Here is a 15,579-nt window from a genome sequence, read left to right as displayed (position 1 = left end):
AAGGAGCTTCTGTGCAAACTTGGTGGCTTTTTTGAAGGCAAGTTTCTATCTGTTTCTCCGGCTAGCATTTCTAAAAGCCGTGGTTTGGGGAACTGATCCAGCTTCAAAGTAACCTCGCCAGGAAAAAAGGGAGGTTATGGGGAGTGCTCACTGTGGTCTTTAAACCAGGTCAGATTCCTGTTCCAGTTCACAGTGCGGGTGCTCCAAGAGCTGTGACAGGATGGCACAGGGGTGGCATTTCACAGTACAGAGACAGAAAGCAGTGGTGGGGGCCAGGGCAATACTGTAAATTACTGAACACTTTGTCTCAAAGCAACAGCATAAGGCACCTCTTGCTTTGACGTCTAAGAGCTGCAGCTCCAAATGAGAAAGTCAAGAAATGTATTAAATCCCTTTGTGTGGATGAAGTTTCATAAGCTCCTTAGTTGGTGAAGGTACAAGGACCTTTAAAGCTCAACGCTCAGCTGTCTTTTGGAGCTAGGAAGCTAGCAGGCAGCACAGGAAGCTGTTTCTAGGGAAAAAGCCCCAGAATGGGGCTATAGGGACAGCAAGACGCCACGGTGACAGACACATGTCGCTAGTTGCAAAGAACATCCTCAGACTCGAGGTCTGATGGAGCAGAATTTCCCTCCTACAGACCCCTGCGCAGGGACGAAAGGGACTGAGGGGGAAAGAAGCAGCAGGAACGCCCACAGCCACGGCCAGGACTGAACTGAAGCAGGAATTCAACATTACACAGCTTCAAAGAGACATACACACAGTGATAAAAAAAATCCCAAATCCAAAGGCTGTTTTAGCTTTCAAGATCCTGCGCTACCTGTCTGAGTTGTCCCAAGTTTTTCTGTGTCATTCAGATCTGTAATTCTCAACTTATCCAAAACATATTCTTCATCTGTTTAGCAAGAGATTCCTGTTTCTAAGACTACTGCTAAAACACAAAGCCCAAGGCAAGCAGATGTTGCCCTGACACTAAGTCTTAAAAATACAGCTGCGACATTTCAACAGGAAGCATTCCCCTCACCACAGCACATCCAGCCTGACATTGCTGCATCTTACTGAAGCCATCCTATGCTGGGTGCAAGGGGTTCTCTGGACAACTAGTATTTGTGCTATTACAAAAATACACCCATGAATGGCTTCAACTGAGAGATGTCCTTAGTTTTTAACAATAAATCCTAAATAATATCGGTGCCGTGGGGAAGATAAGTACCATTCCAAAGGAGAAACTGAGGAAGGCAGACCACAGCCCAAGGCCACCAAGGCCAATGACAAAGCAGAAAGGGAGATTCTTCCCCTAATGGTTTTCTTAATACTAATAGAACAAGAGCACGTCACATTGACAAATGGCAGCATGGAAGTGAGAAAAGAGTTAGCGCTGTTCAATCAGGAGTGACCCCCAAGTAGAATTCAAATACAACGTAATATATAGGAAGAGGGCTCACATCCCTTGGGGGGGGGGGGGAGAAACATGCAGGAGTCATCCATGTCCAGTCATCCCCCTCCCTTAATAATGTGAGATGATCATTTCCTTCGCTCACATGTTTATTTGGAATCTGATAATTCATTGCCCCTAGTTTCCTGCTGGAGTTTGTCTTCCATTGTTCGGGATTTACATTACTCAACAGGAAATCAGTGAGAGGTCCAGTGATTAGAAAGGTGTGTTTCCCATTCAGGCCCACCCTTGCTCGCTTGCTCAGGGCTGAAAGTCAGACCCAGTGGCAAAACTGCTTCCATGGGAACTAAAGGAAGTGGAGGAACAAAGGCAGAGAAACTAATCTCATTTTATTAAAAGCTACAGACTACTTTGTCCTGCCATATATGCTGGACATGTCCACACACAGGCCCCTCACATTCTGGTTGTGCTCAGATTTTACAGTAACTGCTTTCTGCATGCACTGGGGGATGCTGTGTTTTATCACAATGCAATTACCAAGGCAACAGAAAATAAAAGAAAAAGCACAGTGAAAGTGTCCTTTGCACTAAAAGGCACTTCCTTCTTAAAGCCCATTACTTTCACTCTGATGTTCTTGCTAGAGGAGAGAGATTCCACGTAGCACAAAATGCCACTTGTGAAATACAATTCAGTTCGTTTTGTCTGCCAGGCACTAGGCTTTGATCAAGTCAGCCCTTTCTCTGCTCTTAGCATTGGATTTTAACCTAGATCTCAGATACGATGCTCCAACAGGTTCTCTTTAACAGCACAGGGCAAAAACAAAACATCGCTAATCTTTTACAGGGTGTCACTGGAACAGGATGCTTCCCTGGCCAAATCCTCCCATTTAAAATGTCACAAGTGTTCTAAAACTTACCCTCCCTGAGTTTGATTTGATAACAGGTACTAAACTCACACACATATTGTGACTGCTCAGCATAACACTGAGACAGACTCATGTAAGGTAGCTGGTGACCTTCCTGGAGCACAGCTCTCAGTTACCCTAGAGAGTTCCAATCTGGATATCTCCAAGGCTTTCCGGTTCATCACTCTGTAAGTGTAAAAATTGTTCTTTATATTCCTCTAGCATTCAGTGTGTGTCTGGGAATGAAAGCCCAACTTATTAGCCATTATATGATAAACCTCAAACAGGGAAGCCTCTGCTCCAAAAGAGGTTTAAGCAAACTCTGCATGTGTCCAAAGTAGAAGTCTGATTTTCAAAAATTATTTCCTTATTATCCTCTTGAGCAAGGATGGACCTTGAGCAAATGCCCTAGTCCCAGGCTCACTGATGTGTGCCTAACCAGTTCTTAAAGTCCTCCAGCAACAGATGTAGACAAGTAGCCTTAGGCACCACAATTCTTGCATCACAGAGCTTATCCTGAAGTATAAGCTCAATCGCCTCTACTGAAATTCAAGATGCAGATGTCTCATCCTGTCCATCGCAGACATGGGGAACAACATATTGCCTCCTCTTCACAGCAACTTCTCCAGACTAAGCCACTTCCCCTGTCAGGGAGGGTCACAGATTATAGACACTCCTTGCTCATGTTGCTCTGCACTGATCTGTCTACAACTAGACATTTTCCTGGAACAGGAGACAGTGCTACAGCGCTGAGTAAAATGGAAGTATTACTACATTCCTCTTAAGTACAACAGTCCTGTTTATACGTCTTGGAATGCTACTTTCTTTCTCAGCAGTATCATGATGTTGACTCATGTTCATTTTGCAACATGAAACAATAGAGCTTCCTTTACATTAAGGGAGAGAGACAACTTTGTCTCCTGGTCCGGACGGCTACTGGGTTCTATAAGTTATAGGAACTCCTATCCACAAAAACACTCGGAAGCAACCCCACAGCAGCTGAATCTCAAAGGCAAAAGTATTCTTGCTGTGGTCATCCAAAGTATCTGGATCTACTTGTAAAATAGAAATGACACATACCACAGCCGATACAAGATTATTTTAACTGCCCCAGACAGAAAATCTTACTTGAATTTTTTCTCTGAAACACACCCAGCACCTATAAATATTAGCTTAGATAAGGTTTTAGTTATTTTCCCTGCCCAGAGAACTGCTATGAAAGCTGTGGAAAACGTGAGTATTACAAGTTCAGGAATGAATGTGGAGGAAGAGCCTTTTGCAGTGAAATGTGCACTAAGGATATCTGAACTGCTTGATAATGGAATTACACTGTCATCATTTGTTTCATTGTGCAAGTTACTTACCCAGTCCACTAGAGCCCTAGGATTTTGAAAAATGTTAGAAGATGGATCACTCCTTACAAAACAGGGACTTTTTTCTTTTGATCCTACTTTACTTTAGGTACATAATTTGGTGCTTTAGGTACATAATTTGCTGCCATTTTTAAGAAAACATTGACACACAAGTCTGTCTTTCCGTTCCAGCCTGACATTTGCCTTTGAGTTTTTAGACTGATCAGGAAATTCTTGGGGAGTTCAGCACGCAATCGCTTCAGTGCAGAGGAGCAGGAACCCCTTAAAGACTCTAGAGTACTCACCTGGTCTAAACGCAGAGCACCATCAATGAAACGCTGTTTGCGGAGGTGTTGGGCGATTCGATGCAGATTCAGCACAGCTTGCTGAATCTCATCTATTGAGTGTTGCGGGGAGACAGGGGGCAGTTCTTCAGGTGAGAACACCTTCCCGGGGCTTTCAATCATACTCTGTGCATGGTCATAGCTTAGCTTCACGCAGGAGCAGATGATTGTCCGCCCAAACCATTCATCAAGGATCTGCAAAATTTGAAAATGTAAATAGATCTGAGGACTTATTCTTCTAGTGCATAAAGGCTCAGGAAGTTCTACAAACGCTGCAATGAATGACACCAGATCTCATGACTGACTGTGATGTCCAAGTGATGATCTTTTCAGGCTGAGGCCATCAGAAGGTGTTTGCCCATAAAGATTTTCTAGTTTCTAGTAATCTGCACGTGCACAATAAAGTCTTTCCTTCTTATGGGGCACTGCTTGGATCTCCCTCCTCTACCCGATTCCCCTTTTTCTTAAGGCTCGAAAAAACTGCAGCCCACCCAGGGGTTGAAATCAGTCAGCTGATTCAAAAGGTAGTAGGGTACAGGAGCAGGAACAGATACACACACATGCCAAGGAGGATCTTGTATCTGAAACACAGCAGATTTCTTTCCTCCTCTTCGGCTAAAGCGTGGCCAGAAGGGCACGTGGGGATGGCCCTAAAATGCTCCACCTTCAAGTCACAGCCCGTTAGGAGCACACCAGGGAGAAAACTGCAGAGACCCCAGCATCTGACTAGCGCTTGCGAAAGTGCCTGAGTAGGACTTTGGTGGATCTGTAGGAGAGACGGCCTGACCCCCTTTCTTTCTCTGATCACATCTGTTGTCAAGGCCCAAACTCAATCCAGAAAGTGTTCTGAGAATTCCCAAAGTCTTCTGGACTCCACAGCAAAATCATATATAAATGAATATGAAATCACTTCATTCTAAACCAATTAAACCGGAAGCCACTCAGGTTTTAAACTCTTAACAGAATACCAATGTAGAATTGGTAATTCAGAATTATTTCTTAAAGCAGAAAGGAAAATCTGTTTTCAGGTGAGATATGTGAGAGCGCCCAAAAGTTCATCACACCAGTAAGAAAGTACAGAGGGACAAAGGGTAAAAAGGCTCTGTAGAAAAGTCAGGAGCGTTGGCACGAAGGCTCTGGAGAGGGGAGCAGTCTGCAATAAACCATTCAAAGCACAAGTGCTTAGGGAATGAATGGAGAATTTTAATTTTGCCTTGGCTCTGAGTGCCACCCTGCCCCTTCGTCAGCACAATAGGACACAGTAAATTCTGCAAGTGAGGGTGTCTGGGGATACCAGCCAGCTCTAACACAGACTCATCAAGGACACTGCTTCAAAAAAGCAAACCCTCCTTTTCACAGGAAAGGATTGATCTCCATGATACCTTTCCTGCACCCTTCCTCTGTGCCCCACAGAAAGCATGCGCAGCATAACTCAGCAGCTCAGAGCTCTGAAAGTTTCAGGGCATTTAACCTCACTTCCAATTAGAAAGTGTCCTGACAGCTGGGCTGAAGCAAGCGATGTTTTGTGATGTAAAGTGTTCAGACCTGAAGCTCGTGGTTATGCTGTATGTGTCCCTATATCTGTATACATGGAGAAAGGAAGGAAGAAAAAGTCACAAAGCTGGATGGAGATATGCTGTGGCAGTGCCGGCAGCACCTGCTCTGGGCTCTGCTGCATCCTGTAAAGTGTGGTTCAGTTTCCTGCCATGAACTGTGGATCCACTTCTGCTAGGTCAGTGACATTGGATGAAATCTGCTGGGCCCAAAAAACTCCCCATCTGAAACAAGTGAGATCTCTGAAACGGAAGAGACTGCATTGCCCTTTAACCAGTTCACTTCCAGCAAGTCAAAGACTATTAGCTGGCTGATAACAGATACTTTAGACTTCAGTAAGGCATGAATGGTACTCAGACACTAAAAAGGTGGTGTTCCTTGTTGAGATGATCTGCAAGCAAGGCTGGGCAACCTTCACTTGAGCTGAGTATTTCTACAGAACTTCCATTTGTAATAGGCAACTCTTTCAACTTGCTGTTTAAACGTTCAGATGCTGCTTCTATTTCCCCGCTAATCCCTCCTATCTCCAGTAATTTATTTCTGCATTCAAATAAGGTCATTATCAATGCTGCTTCTCACTACTGCACGATCTCAAACTAAATATTTTGTGTTTGGAAAGCATGTCACTTTGAGTCAATTCCATCAATGGAACACCTCTGTTGAAAAGGGTTAAGGAGTGGACACAAACCAGAAGAGTAATTCCCATAAGAAGCTTTTCCTCCAACACCGGGGTTAGCTCTGAAGCCAGGTCTGAGGCTACATGGTGCTTTCTGCCACTGGCTTCCAAGAGCGCTCTCTGTCCCTTGCAGGAGGCAATGGACTGGATTTCCACTTCGCTGTCTGAACTTGAAGCTTTCATCAAAATCTCATTTTTCTGCTTGTCTAGAAGAAGCCAAATATTTCAGCGCTCCACTCACTTCCCTGTAAGACGAGAGAGGCAGCGTATTGGGCCCCAGGAATATAAGGTTGGCTACGTTCAGGGCAAAGCATCAGGACAAGCAGCCCAATACTAGTAGAGGTTAAACTTCCTTTCCCTCTTTATTTCCTCAACTCCTTTTTCTATCCTTGGTCTTTCAAAGGCAACCAAGCAGCATGATGCAAAGTGCTCAATTTCCAATCCTGTGATAGCTCCAACAGGTATAAATTGGACAATGACAACCTTGTGAGAGGTCTCTTAACTAACACACCTGCCAAACCACTTGTCACCAAGGTTGCCTGGATGAACTAAATGCACTTCACACAGACAAAGGAATGGAGTTTTGGATGCATCTTGCCCCATGCAGTCCAGTAATCCCTGTGTGAACAGAGCTGCCAGAGAGGCTTCTGAGGGCAGGCGAAGTTAACTCTACCTTAGGTCCAAGTATTTCCTGGAAATGCCCTCCGTTTCTGCCTTCAGTGGCCATTCAAGCAGACTTCGGGTAACTGCAGCCTCGCATCCCTAGTTTGGAAATCCCTCCAGAGTAATGGTCAAGTTCTGCTTCTGTGGGGAAGGCCACGCAAGGCTGGCTGGCCGGCCAGCACACCAGCAGCTGATGGATGGGCAAAGCATGGAAGAGCAGTACTCGGGGGTTTGGAGCTGGTGCAGAGAGATTACACGGAACAGCAAGTAAGACGGGTCTGCAAGGTCTCCCTCGTTACGGCAAATCTGGTGCACGCAGTTCCCAGGCAGAGCACCAGTATCTGAGGCATTTCCAGCATTATGTCAAGGTTTTCCTCCCTGGTTCTGGTTGCTTTTGAGAAAAAGTTGGAATCTCCAGCACATTTTGTGATTGAAAACACTGTGGCCCAGCTGATACCCTTCTATCAGAAGGGCCTCCAGTGGTATGGGTATTTCTGAGGGTGCAACATATTTGAGTTACGCATGGGGCTGAGGTCTCTCTCCATGTAGGCAGCAGCTCTATCAGATCCTGGCTGACAGCAAGTTTCGAGCCTGGGAGACACGTTGCTTATATAGGTTGTTTCAGACTGAAGCAACTTCCACATTGGTGGAAGGAACCCAGCAGAGCTATACTTCACACATCAGCAGACAATAACTTAAGAAGAAAACTGCATTGTTTGTTTTCCAAATATCCTTCTCTTGACTGCATCTGAACAAGAATGTGCTGCTTTGCTGCTACAAACATGCAGCTCAGCTTCTGAAGAACAGCAGAGATGCAACAGTATGGTTAATGCCTCTGCCCTTGGAAAGACATCTTGGCATACCAAGCATACCATCCCACTGTCATACCATCCCACTGAAGAGTCCCCAGAGCTGCACGGAAAGCTGCTCAGGCAACCCTCATGGAGAACTACAAGATACAAACTCCAGAATACAAAAGCAATAAAAACAAGAAAGTGCCTGTGTCTCAAAGGGCTGAGCCTGACGTTATTTTTCATAAAGAAACTAGAAATAAAAACCCCAACAACTTATCAATAGTCACATGCAAGTGAGGAACCTGCATAGCTTCTCCTTGGAAGATGCATTAGCTAGAGATTTATTTGCCTTGGAAGAGTAATAATGGGAGCTCAGACCAGCGCTCACCTTTAAGAGCGCTATCAGGCTCTGCTTTGCAAGCTCACGGTTATGATACTGCTTTGTACACAAGGCACAAAGTGCTCTTTGGCCTGATGTCCCCCACGCTAGGGGATACCCTGTCCTCAACGTCAGTGCTCTCCCAGCCCTCTGCCACCGGCTGAAGTTCAAAGGTTGCACCGGACAGGTGCAGGGACCTTTGGCTCACCTCCCTTTCACCCAGCAGAGCCTGGGGAGCATGTGATCCTGTTTACACTGAGCCTAGGTTGTAGTAACACCTACAGATACAGGAGACAGATATTCTGCCCCAACTCAAAGATAAGCTCTTAAGAATGCCCCGCTGGCCAAAAGCCCTACAGCCACGTTTCCTCTTGGAAGGAGTAAATTTTTCTCTGGCTCTCGACTCATATTCAAATCGAGCGACCCTGACTAACTCAACAGTCTCAAAAGGCCTCCCAGGAGAAACCTGTTTGTTGAGACAGTCATAGGCAGTCTGCTTTCCAAGGGGCAGCTGGGTCATGTCCCAGACCGCTCCTCCTGCACAGATTAGCTCTGTAGGCAGGCATAAGGGAGATGCTGCAATTCCTCTACTTCTTTCTTGCTGGACAGGGCGGTTCTGAACACTCTTTGAAAAAGCAAATAACGTATATATTCCAGGGGATCAAAGACAACATTTAATTAATAGCTTATTTTAATTAAGACTTGGCTATTAACTGTTCAAAGACCACTCAGAATCAATAAAGGCCCACTATTGGAAAGGTCCCATCGGTAATCATGCTGTCACTACAGGAAGTGGAACAGATTTTACAATGAACAAATAAAACTCACCTGAGTGCCGGATCCGGGACTCTCTGGAGACATGCAGAATAGATATAAGGCTACAGCTACATTTTCTTAAAGCACAAAACAAGATTCAGCCTCCTTTGGAGTCACATGGACAATTATAAGGAAGTAAAGCCAATCTTTATGAAAAATTATCAAATCAACACAAGAAATACTCTCCCAATACCTGCATACGTGCACAACACTGGTGAAAAACATTCCAAGTACAAAAACTGTGCTTAGAATAGACACAGTTTCTCAGAGTCCTCTGGGACAGGCCGTCTTTAGCCATCCCAGAATACTGAGGGGACCCTACAGTCACCAAATAAGAGATTGTTAGGGTTACCAAAAGCATAGGAGAGGAACAGGGAGAGAAACCAAGGCCTCAGGACAGCTGGCAGGCAGATGAAGACACCTTGCTGCACTGACAGACAGACCCCACAACTGCTCTCTGGGAACAACTCTGCAAAGAAATGATGTTTGCATAGACATGGAGGCAAAATGTATGCAAGAGGAGAGAGCTGTGCCTTTGCCAAAGAGCTACTGCACTTTATATTGATGGATATAAAGTCCTTTGCTATCCACCTGGGTGTTATGGGATGGCATTTTTACTGCTGTTTGCAAGAATAGGTCCTGTCCATGAGAAAGGACTGATTAGCAGGATGGCCCGTCACCACTTGAGTTACCTTGCCTTCTGGAGTCACCTTCCACATCACAGAGAAGGTCAGCCTATCTCGCATGGGATTGAGACTGCACAACTCCTCGCAAAGCAGCTTGGGAAGCATCGGGATCACCTGGAAGAGAAGAGAGGCTTAGTGAGACAGAGGCTTTTAGTGAAGATCTGCCTACGGCCAAGCTTCCCTGGACAAAAGAGAGGCTGAAAAACGCACATAAGGAGGAAACATGTTAAATGTTCAAGCTCACATCCGCTATGGCAGGAGTGGCTATACTGTGGCTTTAGGACCCATCATCCATGCCAGAGCTATACCACCTAGTGAGCAGTGGAACAGATAAATAACCAGCACGGAACAGATAAATAACCCAACTCCAACGCAATGAGAAGTAGTAAGGTGCTGCTGAGGCCACCCATATATAGATCAGCCCTGGCCCCCAGTGGGAACAGAAGGCGCTGTCGTTGTCTCGTGCCTGCGTACCATTCCCATCACGCCCTTCTGAAGAAGCGGGTAAGCATCCAGCAGGTCTCAACTAGGCGAACACTTTCCTCCGTAGCTTTTAAGGTCAGGAAAATTGTTCCGTGTTTTCCACTGCTTTCCCATTGCCATTTTGACATTGGGAGAAATGTGGAAGGCTGAGCAAATCAGGAAACCTGATGTTGAAGGAATGCAGTCTCAGCAGTCAGGAGCTGAAGAGCCTGGATTTGGGAACTGTGTTCCCTGCTTTGCCACTGAAGACTGTGCAACTAAGTAAGGCAATTTCAGTCCGCTCCCTGCAAAGTCTGTATAAAACTTTTCCCATGAGAATGGTGCATGGCTTTAATAAAGATTGAGCCGTGCTTTTTAGCACAGACAGGAATGTAGATGTCAGCGTGATGACCAAAAAGCACCTGTTTTATGACTGTTCAAGATGGTGTTTGCAAACACAGGGAGAGCAATTATTATTTTACTATTTTACTCAGCTCTGACTAAACAAAATATCCCTGTACACGTAAGCCAACAGAAGTTTTTTGGCAGCTATTTTTTAACCTGTACCACAGATCCTTACACCTAATCAATATCTCTGCTGCTAAACACTGAATTACCAAACCACATATTGCTCACCTGACTACAGCAATAGAGCAGCAGCTTGGAGAACATTCACTCAAGAGCAAAGGTGAGTAGCTGTCCAAGTGTTTCTACCTTCCCTGAGTTATTTCCCAGGTAAAATCTGCAGTAAGGATAATATTTAGCAGCCATTTAATGGAGCAAATCTAATTATTTAAAGTTTCACATTCTTATTTCCCTTCTCATTACTAACTTTTCTAAACAAGCAGTAAATGCTCTCAAAATACTATGTTACTCTTCCTGTTTCCTCTGAGTGGTAACGTGGTTGGTGCTTTCCAGAAAAGTACTGAGAGAAATGCTCTTTATTAAGCTTGCCTTCAAAATATTTTAGCTATTTAATTTAGTTTCCATTTTTGATCGTTTGGCCATGCTACCCTGTTAAATACAGAAACAGCTGCAAGTCAACCTGCATGCAAAACCTAGCTCTTCCAAACTTTGTGACACTGATCTGGTGATTTCAGAGATAACCTGGAAGCCAGGGGAACAACTGTTTTTCAAAACAGCAAGAAAAAAAAAAAAGTCCCAGGTGTCCCTTTCCTCCTCAAGTGCACACACTTCATATCTACCTCTTGCTTTGAAGGAAAGACTCTTAAAATATTTAATCACATTTGTGGTTGGCACCAGACTGTGGCTATAAATCCATTCTAATTGCACTGCATATTAATGCCAAAAGGTTAACTGCACAGTATCTGACAGTCAAGGAGCCGCTTTCAACATGAATCAGCAGCACTGGTTCAACTGGAAGGTCACAAGGGCATAGATTATGATAAGCTGTTTCCCGCAACACAAAGGCCGTCAACTCTATTATTCCAGTTGTGAAAAGTACATTAACAATACTAATACATTCATAATTCACAGATACAGTACGTGAGGTCTGCCATGCTGCCTGGAAAGGCCCATACCATAGGGTTATAAATTTAGAATGAGTGGTGCCAACACAAGCCACAGAAAGGAGAGAAAATAGCATTTAGCGAGGATGCATTATAGACTGTCGGAAATCCCTGCCTGCCTAAGATCTCCCATGACCACTGCGAGACCCTAAAGTTCAGGTCACAGTGAACTAGGTGCTACCAATTTATTAAAAGCCTCAAAACATTTTCCAGCCAAATTAAAGGATGCAGTTACAAGATTTTCTCTCTCTCCCTCTCTCTCTCTCCCTGCTCCATCGTTAATTTTTTGGTTCACAATCATAATACTTTATACTAACTGAATACTTCTGTGCCATGGCATATCCTCTTTCCCTCCATGCATGTATGTAGCAATAACAGTCTGCTAGAAAAATACCTACATGAAATATGGAAGCCCATCCATAAAGAATAGTCCAGACGAAACAACAGGATGCTTACTTTAAGTGTGCTTGAGCAGAATTAATATCCAATTCAAGAGACTGTAATTCTATGGAAGGGGTCTCAATGAAGTTAAATGCAAGCAAAGCTTTAACTCAGATTATAATTACAGCACTAAACTCACCAAGCAATTAGCTGTAACGAACCTTCTGTTAAATAGGGAAATATCATTCCCACGTTACCCTTGTTTTACAGGAGAGAAACTTCAGGCAAAGCAACTTAATCCAAGCCACAGAAGAAGTCTCACAGGAGAGCAAGAATTCAACCAACCTTTTTCTGGGCTCAGCAAATACCTAAGTAACATAAGACAATGTGACCTTACATAGAAGGTATTTCAGTTTTATCAACCTTACTGAATTAAGAGAAGAGACCTGTTTTCAACATCATGACAGTCCTGGCTAACTGCCTCCATCTGCTTTAATATGGAGAAAAAAACAACTGTTACGAAGCACAGAGGTTTCAAAGTCATAAATGCACATTTCCTCTTACAGTGTGACCATTAGCATGATATGGTCACAGGCTGAAAGGATTACTAATAGTTGCAAGCACAGCATTTAACATACAAAGATGTCACAAACATGTCAAATTTAGGAGCGGGATGTTTTAAGAGTTGTCCCAGGGGCTGCCCAGAAAGAACTTCTGCAATAGGATTATCATCATCTCTTTCTGAAGGAGATGAGAGGAGATTTCCCTAAGTACATCTTTAATGCTCATAGAAGATTTGCAAAACATCAGGGCTGCAAAGTATCGTCTCAAAAAAGCCAGAGGCTGCCTCGCATCTTTTAAATGCTTTGCCCTTAGAGTGACTGTCTGCCAAGTGATAGCAGTGTCTGCCAGCTGCCCTGTGGACCAACACAGCATACAGAAATCCAGCTGGCTGAAATGCCACCGAAGAATACTATCTCCAACGTGACGTGGTTGCCTTGGCAAATAGTTTAACATGTGCCTATGGTGGGGATCACATCATGCACCTTGACTTTACCCGTAGCAGGAAAGAGTCACCTGTGCTTACATAGGGATCATAAAGCTGGAAACAGAAGGCACGTAAATGAAGTTGAATCTAAAAACGCAGTTGGAGAGATCCAGCAGGGCTGGGGAAAAAACCTTTTGAAACGAAAAAAAGAAAGGTACCTACAACCCCCAGGAAACCCTTCCTAATGAGTGTACTATAGGAACCAGACCTCAAGGCAGGCTTGTGTGGTGAGAGCCTGGCTGGTTTTCTCTCTCTCTTTCAATCAGACTAATAAAAGACATCCTCTCTCCCGGCAAGCGTCCTCTAGCAGGGCCCAAGCGATAGTGGAAAGGGCTTCTTTTTAAAAAAAAAAAAAAAAAGAGTGAACAGCTGATATCCACAACGCTCTCTGCTGCGGACCTGCATTTCAAATCAAATTCCAGACAGAGGATTTCCCTCTCTGTATTTCCAAGAGATACATGTGAAATCTCCTTAGTCCCAGTGCTACTATATGTGGCTCGGGATTTAGTGCTGCAGCACTGACAGACAACTCCCCTTCCATGTTACCTGCTTTCTTTGCAGGCAGCCACGCGCTCCATCACACCAAAGAGCAGGGCAGCAAGGGGACACCAAAGTAAAAGCAAGCACCGCCAGGGCGAGGGGGGCTGATTCCTATGAACTGTTGTTATAAAACACATGGGCCTGTTAACATGGCTTGCCACACTATTTAACAGCTGGCTCCTTTGCATGGTGGATTCGCTTTGGCTGCAGGAATATCTAACCCCCTGCATGTGACAGCCCGTTGTTTTGTTTTGCCTCTTAGGCTAATAAACTGCTTCCAGAATCCAAGTGCTAGTTTCCAGCCTAGGATGCATTCCTACGGAGCTGGGCAGTGGGAGGGAGCATACACATGCCGGGATGATAAAACTCCCCATTCCCTTTAAAATCAGAAACATCTGCTGTAGCCATGAGTGACTCACTGGCCAAGTTCAGAGCAGGCTAGCCAGGGCAGCTCCGTAATCAATGGACTTGCTGTAGCAGCTTTTCAAGGAACAGAGGGGGAAAAATCCGTCAACAAGACAAAAGGAAAAGGGAACAAACTCCAGTTAAGAACAACCCCTGGCGCTTTCAAAGTCACATGGACAGTTCTGTTCCCATCAAACAATCCCACTCTGCTGGCTCCCTGCTCTGGCTGCCTGCGCAGCCTCGGGCCAGGTTGGCTACGAGCACTGCTGACTTCCAGAGGTGACCCCTTCTCCCACCGCCGATCTGCTGGGGAGGGATCGTATTAACTGTCTGAGAGTTTCCATCGGCCGCTCTCCCCAGAGCTGGGAGGAGGACGTTGCGGTCTAACAATGGCGTGGGCTCAGCAAGCCTCTTGCTTATACACTAAAAGACACTCAAAGGAAATAGGCAATTTGTTTATGAGCCAAGATTTCTGCTTAAGAGTTGTATCAACACTTCCATGAATTCAGATTTCGAGCAACTCTTTGTTACTCAGCCTGAGATTATCAAAATATCAACACCCTGACAACCTGCTGGTGTCAAAAGTGAATGTCTCAAAGTCCTTGGACTCAATGCGAAGATAGGCTTACAATTCCAATCTTTGATCTCTAGTATAAAATAGTACCAATAAAATATTATAGGGATTTATGGCTGACCTCTCACTTGAGCTGCTTCACACCTAAAATAACACTAGAAGATGTGCCAAAAAAGAGGAAACTGTTTAGGTTTTCTTGCTTCTTAAAACCTGATACACTCTTATTTCTAAAACTTTTGACTTTTATTAAATAGACATCTAGCCATTACACAATAACTCCCCTTCTGGATAGTTGGTGCAGGAAAATTAAATGTGTGGCTTTATTTAACTTCTCTGGGAGGATTAGCATTGGTGCTAACCCTTAGCAGAATCACAGCTGTCTTAGGAAACAATTCCATCAAAGCAAAGCATATTTTCTACAAGAGTCACACTACCAACTTGTTTCAGAGAACCTGGCTGCTTGCCTTTGCCCATCCCCTCTCTCTTTTTCATCTCTTGCAATTTAAACACTGACCAACACTGTGTTTTCATTACCTAAGCTGGTTTGCACTCTTAAAATATATAATCTGCAGGGCAAAAGGGTACGAAAAATACTTATCCCGACTGCTTGGCCAAAACCAGTTGAAGAGCAATTGAAGATTATGGGTATGAAGAGGCAACAGATAAGTTATGTTGGCATCAAACATGACAGCTGACTGGTAGTGCTGGGGAAAGAAAAAGCACTTTTGAAAGAAAATTCAATTAGCTTTTGAATTCAATCAAATTTCCATGAAAAAGAGAGTCTCCTTTCTACAGAAAAATCTTCTTTCCCCTTTAGAAAAACTACATGCCTGCAAACCATAATATTGTAACATGGAAATACTGCCACATCTTCCAGCTTTGTTGCCCTGCAGTGACATTCCCCCCTGAGCCAGCCCACATCTCTTGCAGTGAGCTACAGCTGTTGAGTCATCGATCAGAGATGGAAGCAGAGCACTGCAGAAGCCAAGGGCTTATCGCTGGAGAGACTGTAGGATTGGGAAGCCACTAGTGCCAGAACTGCTGTTTCCATGAGATATGCATTGCTTCCGACTCCCAGA

General features: G+C 44.4%; 1 protein-coding gene across 5 annotated transcripts in view; it reads right to left on the bottom strand.

Moving 5' to 3' along the window:
* Positions 1–15,579, bottom strand: part of DIS3L2 (DIS3 like 3'-5' exoribonuclease 2) — a 200,361-nt gene that overhangs the window by 65,949 nt on the left and 118,833 nt on the right. For all 5 annotated transcript variants that reach the window (XM_068953694.1, XM_068953695.1, XM_068953696.1 and 2 more), the window contains 2 exons: positions 9,568–9,675; positions 3,955–4,188 (listed from right to left, as the gene is read on the bottom strand). In XM_068953694.1, coding sequence (XP_068809795.1) covers positions 3,955–4,188; positions 9,568–9,675 — 342 coding nt within the window. The remainder of the gene's footprint in view (positions 1–3,954; positions 4,189–9,567; positions 9,676–15,579) is intronic.

Source organism: Struthio camelus, chromosome 9 (assembly GCF_040807025.1).
Source record: "Struthio camelus isolate bStrCam1 chromosome 9, bStrCam1.hap1, whole genome shotgun sequence".
Lineage (NCBI taxonomy): Eukaryota > Metazoa > Chordata > Aves > Struthioniformes > Struthionidae > Struthio > Struthio camelus.
Note: the sequence above shows the minus strand (reverse complement) of the source record. Positions and strands in the feature narration are given on the sequence as shown.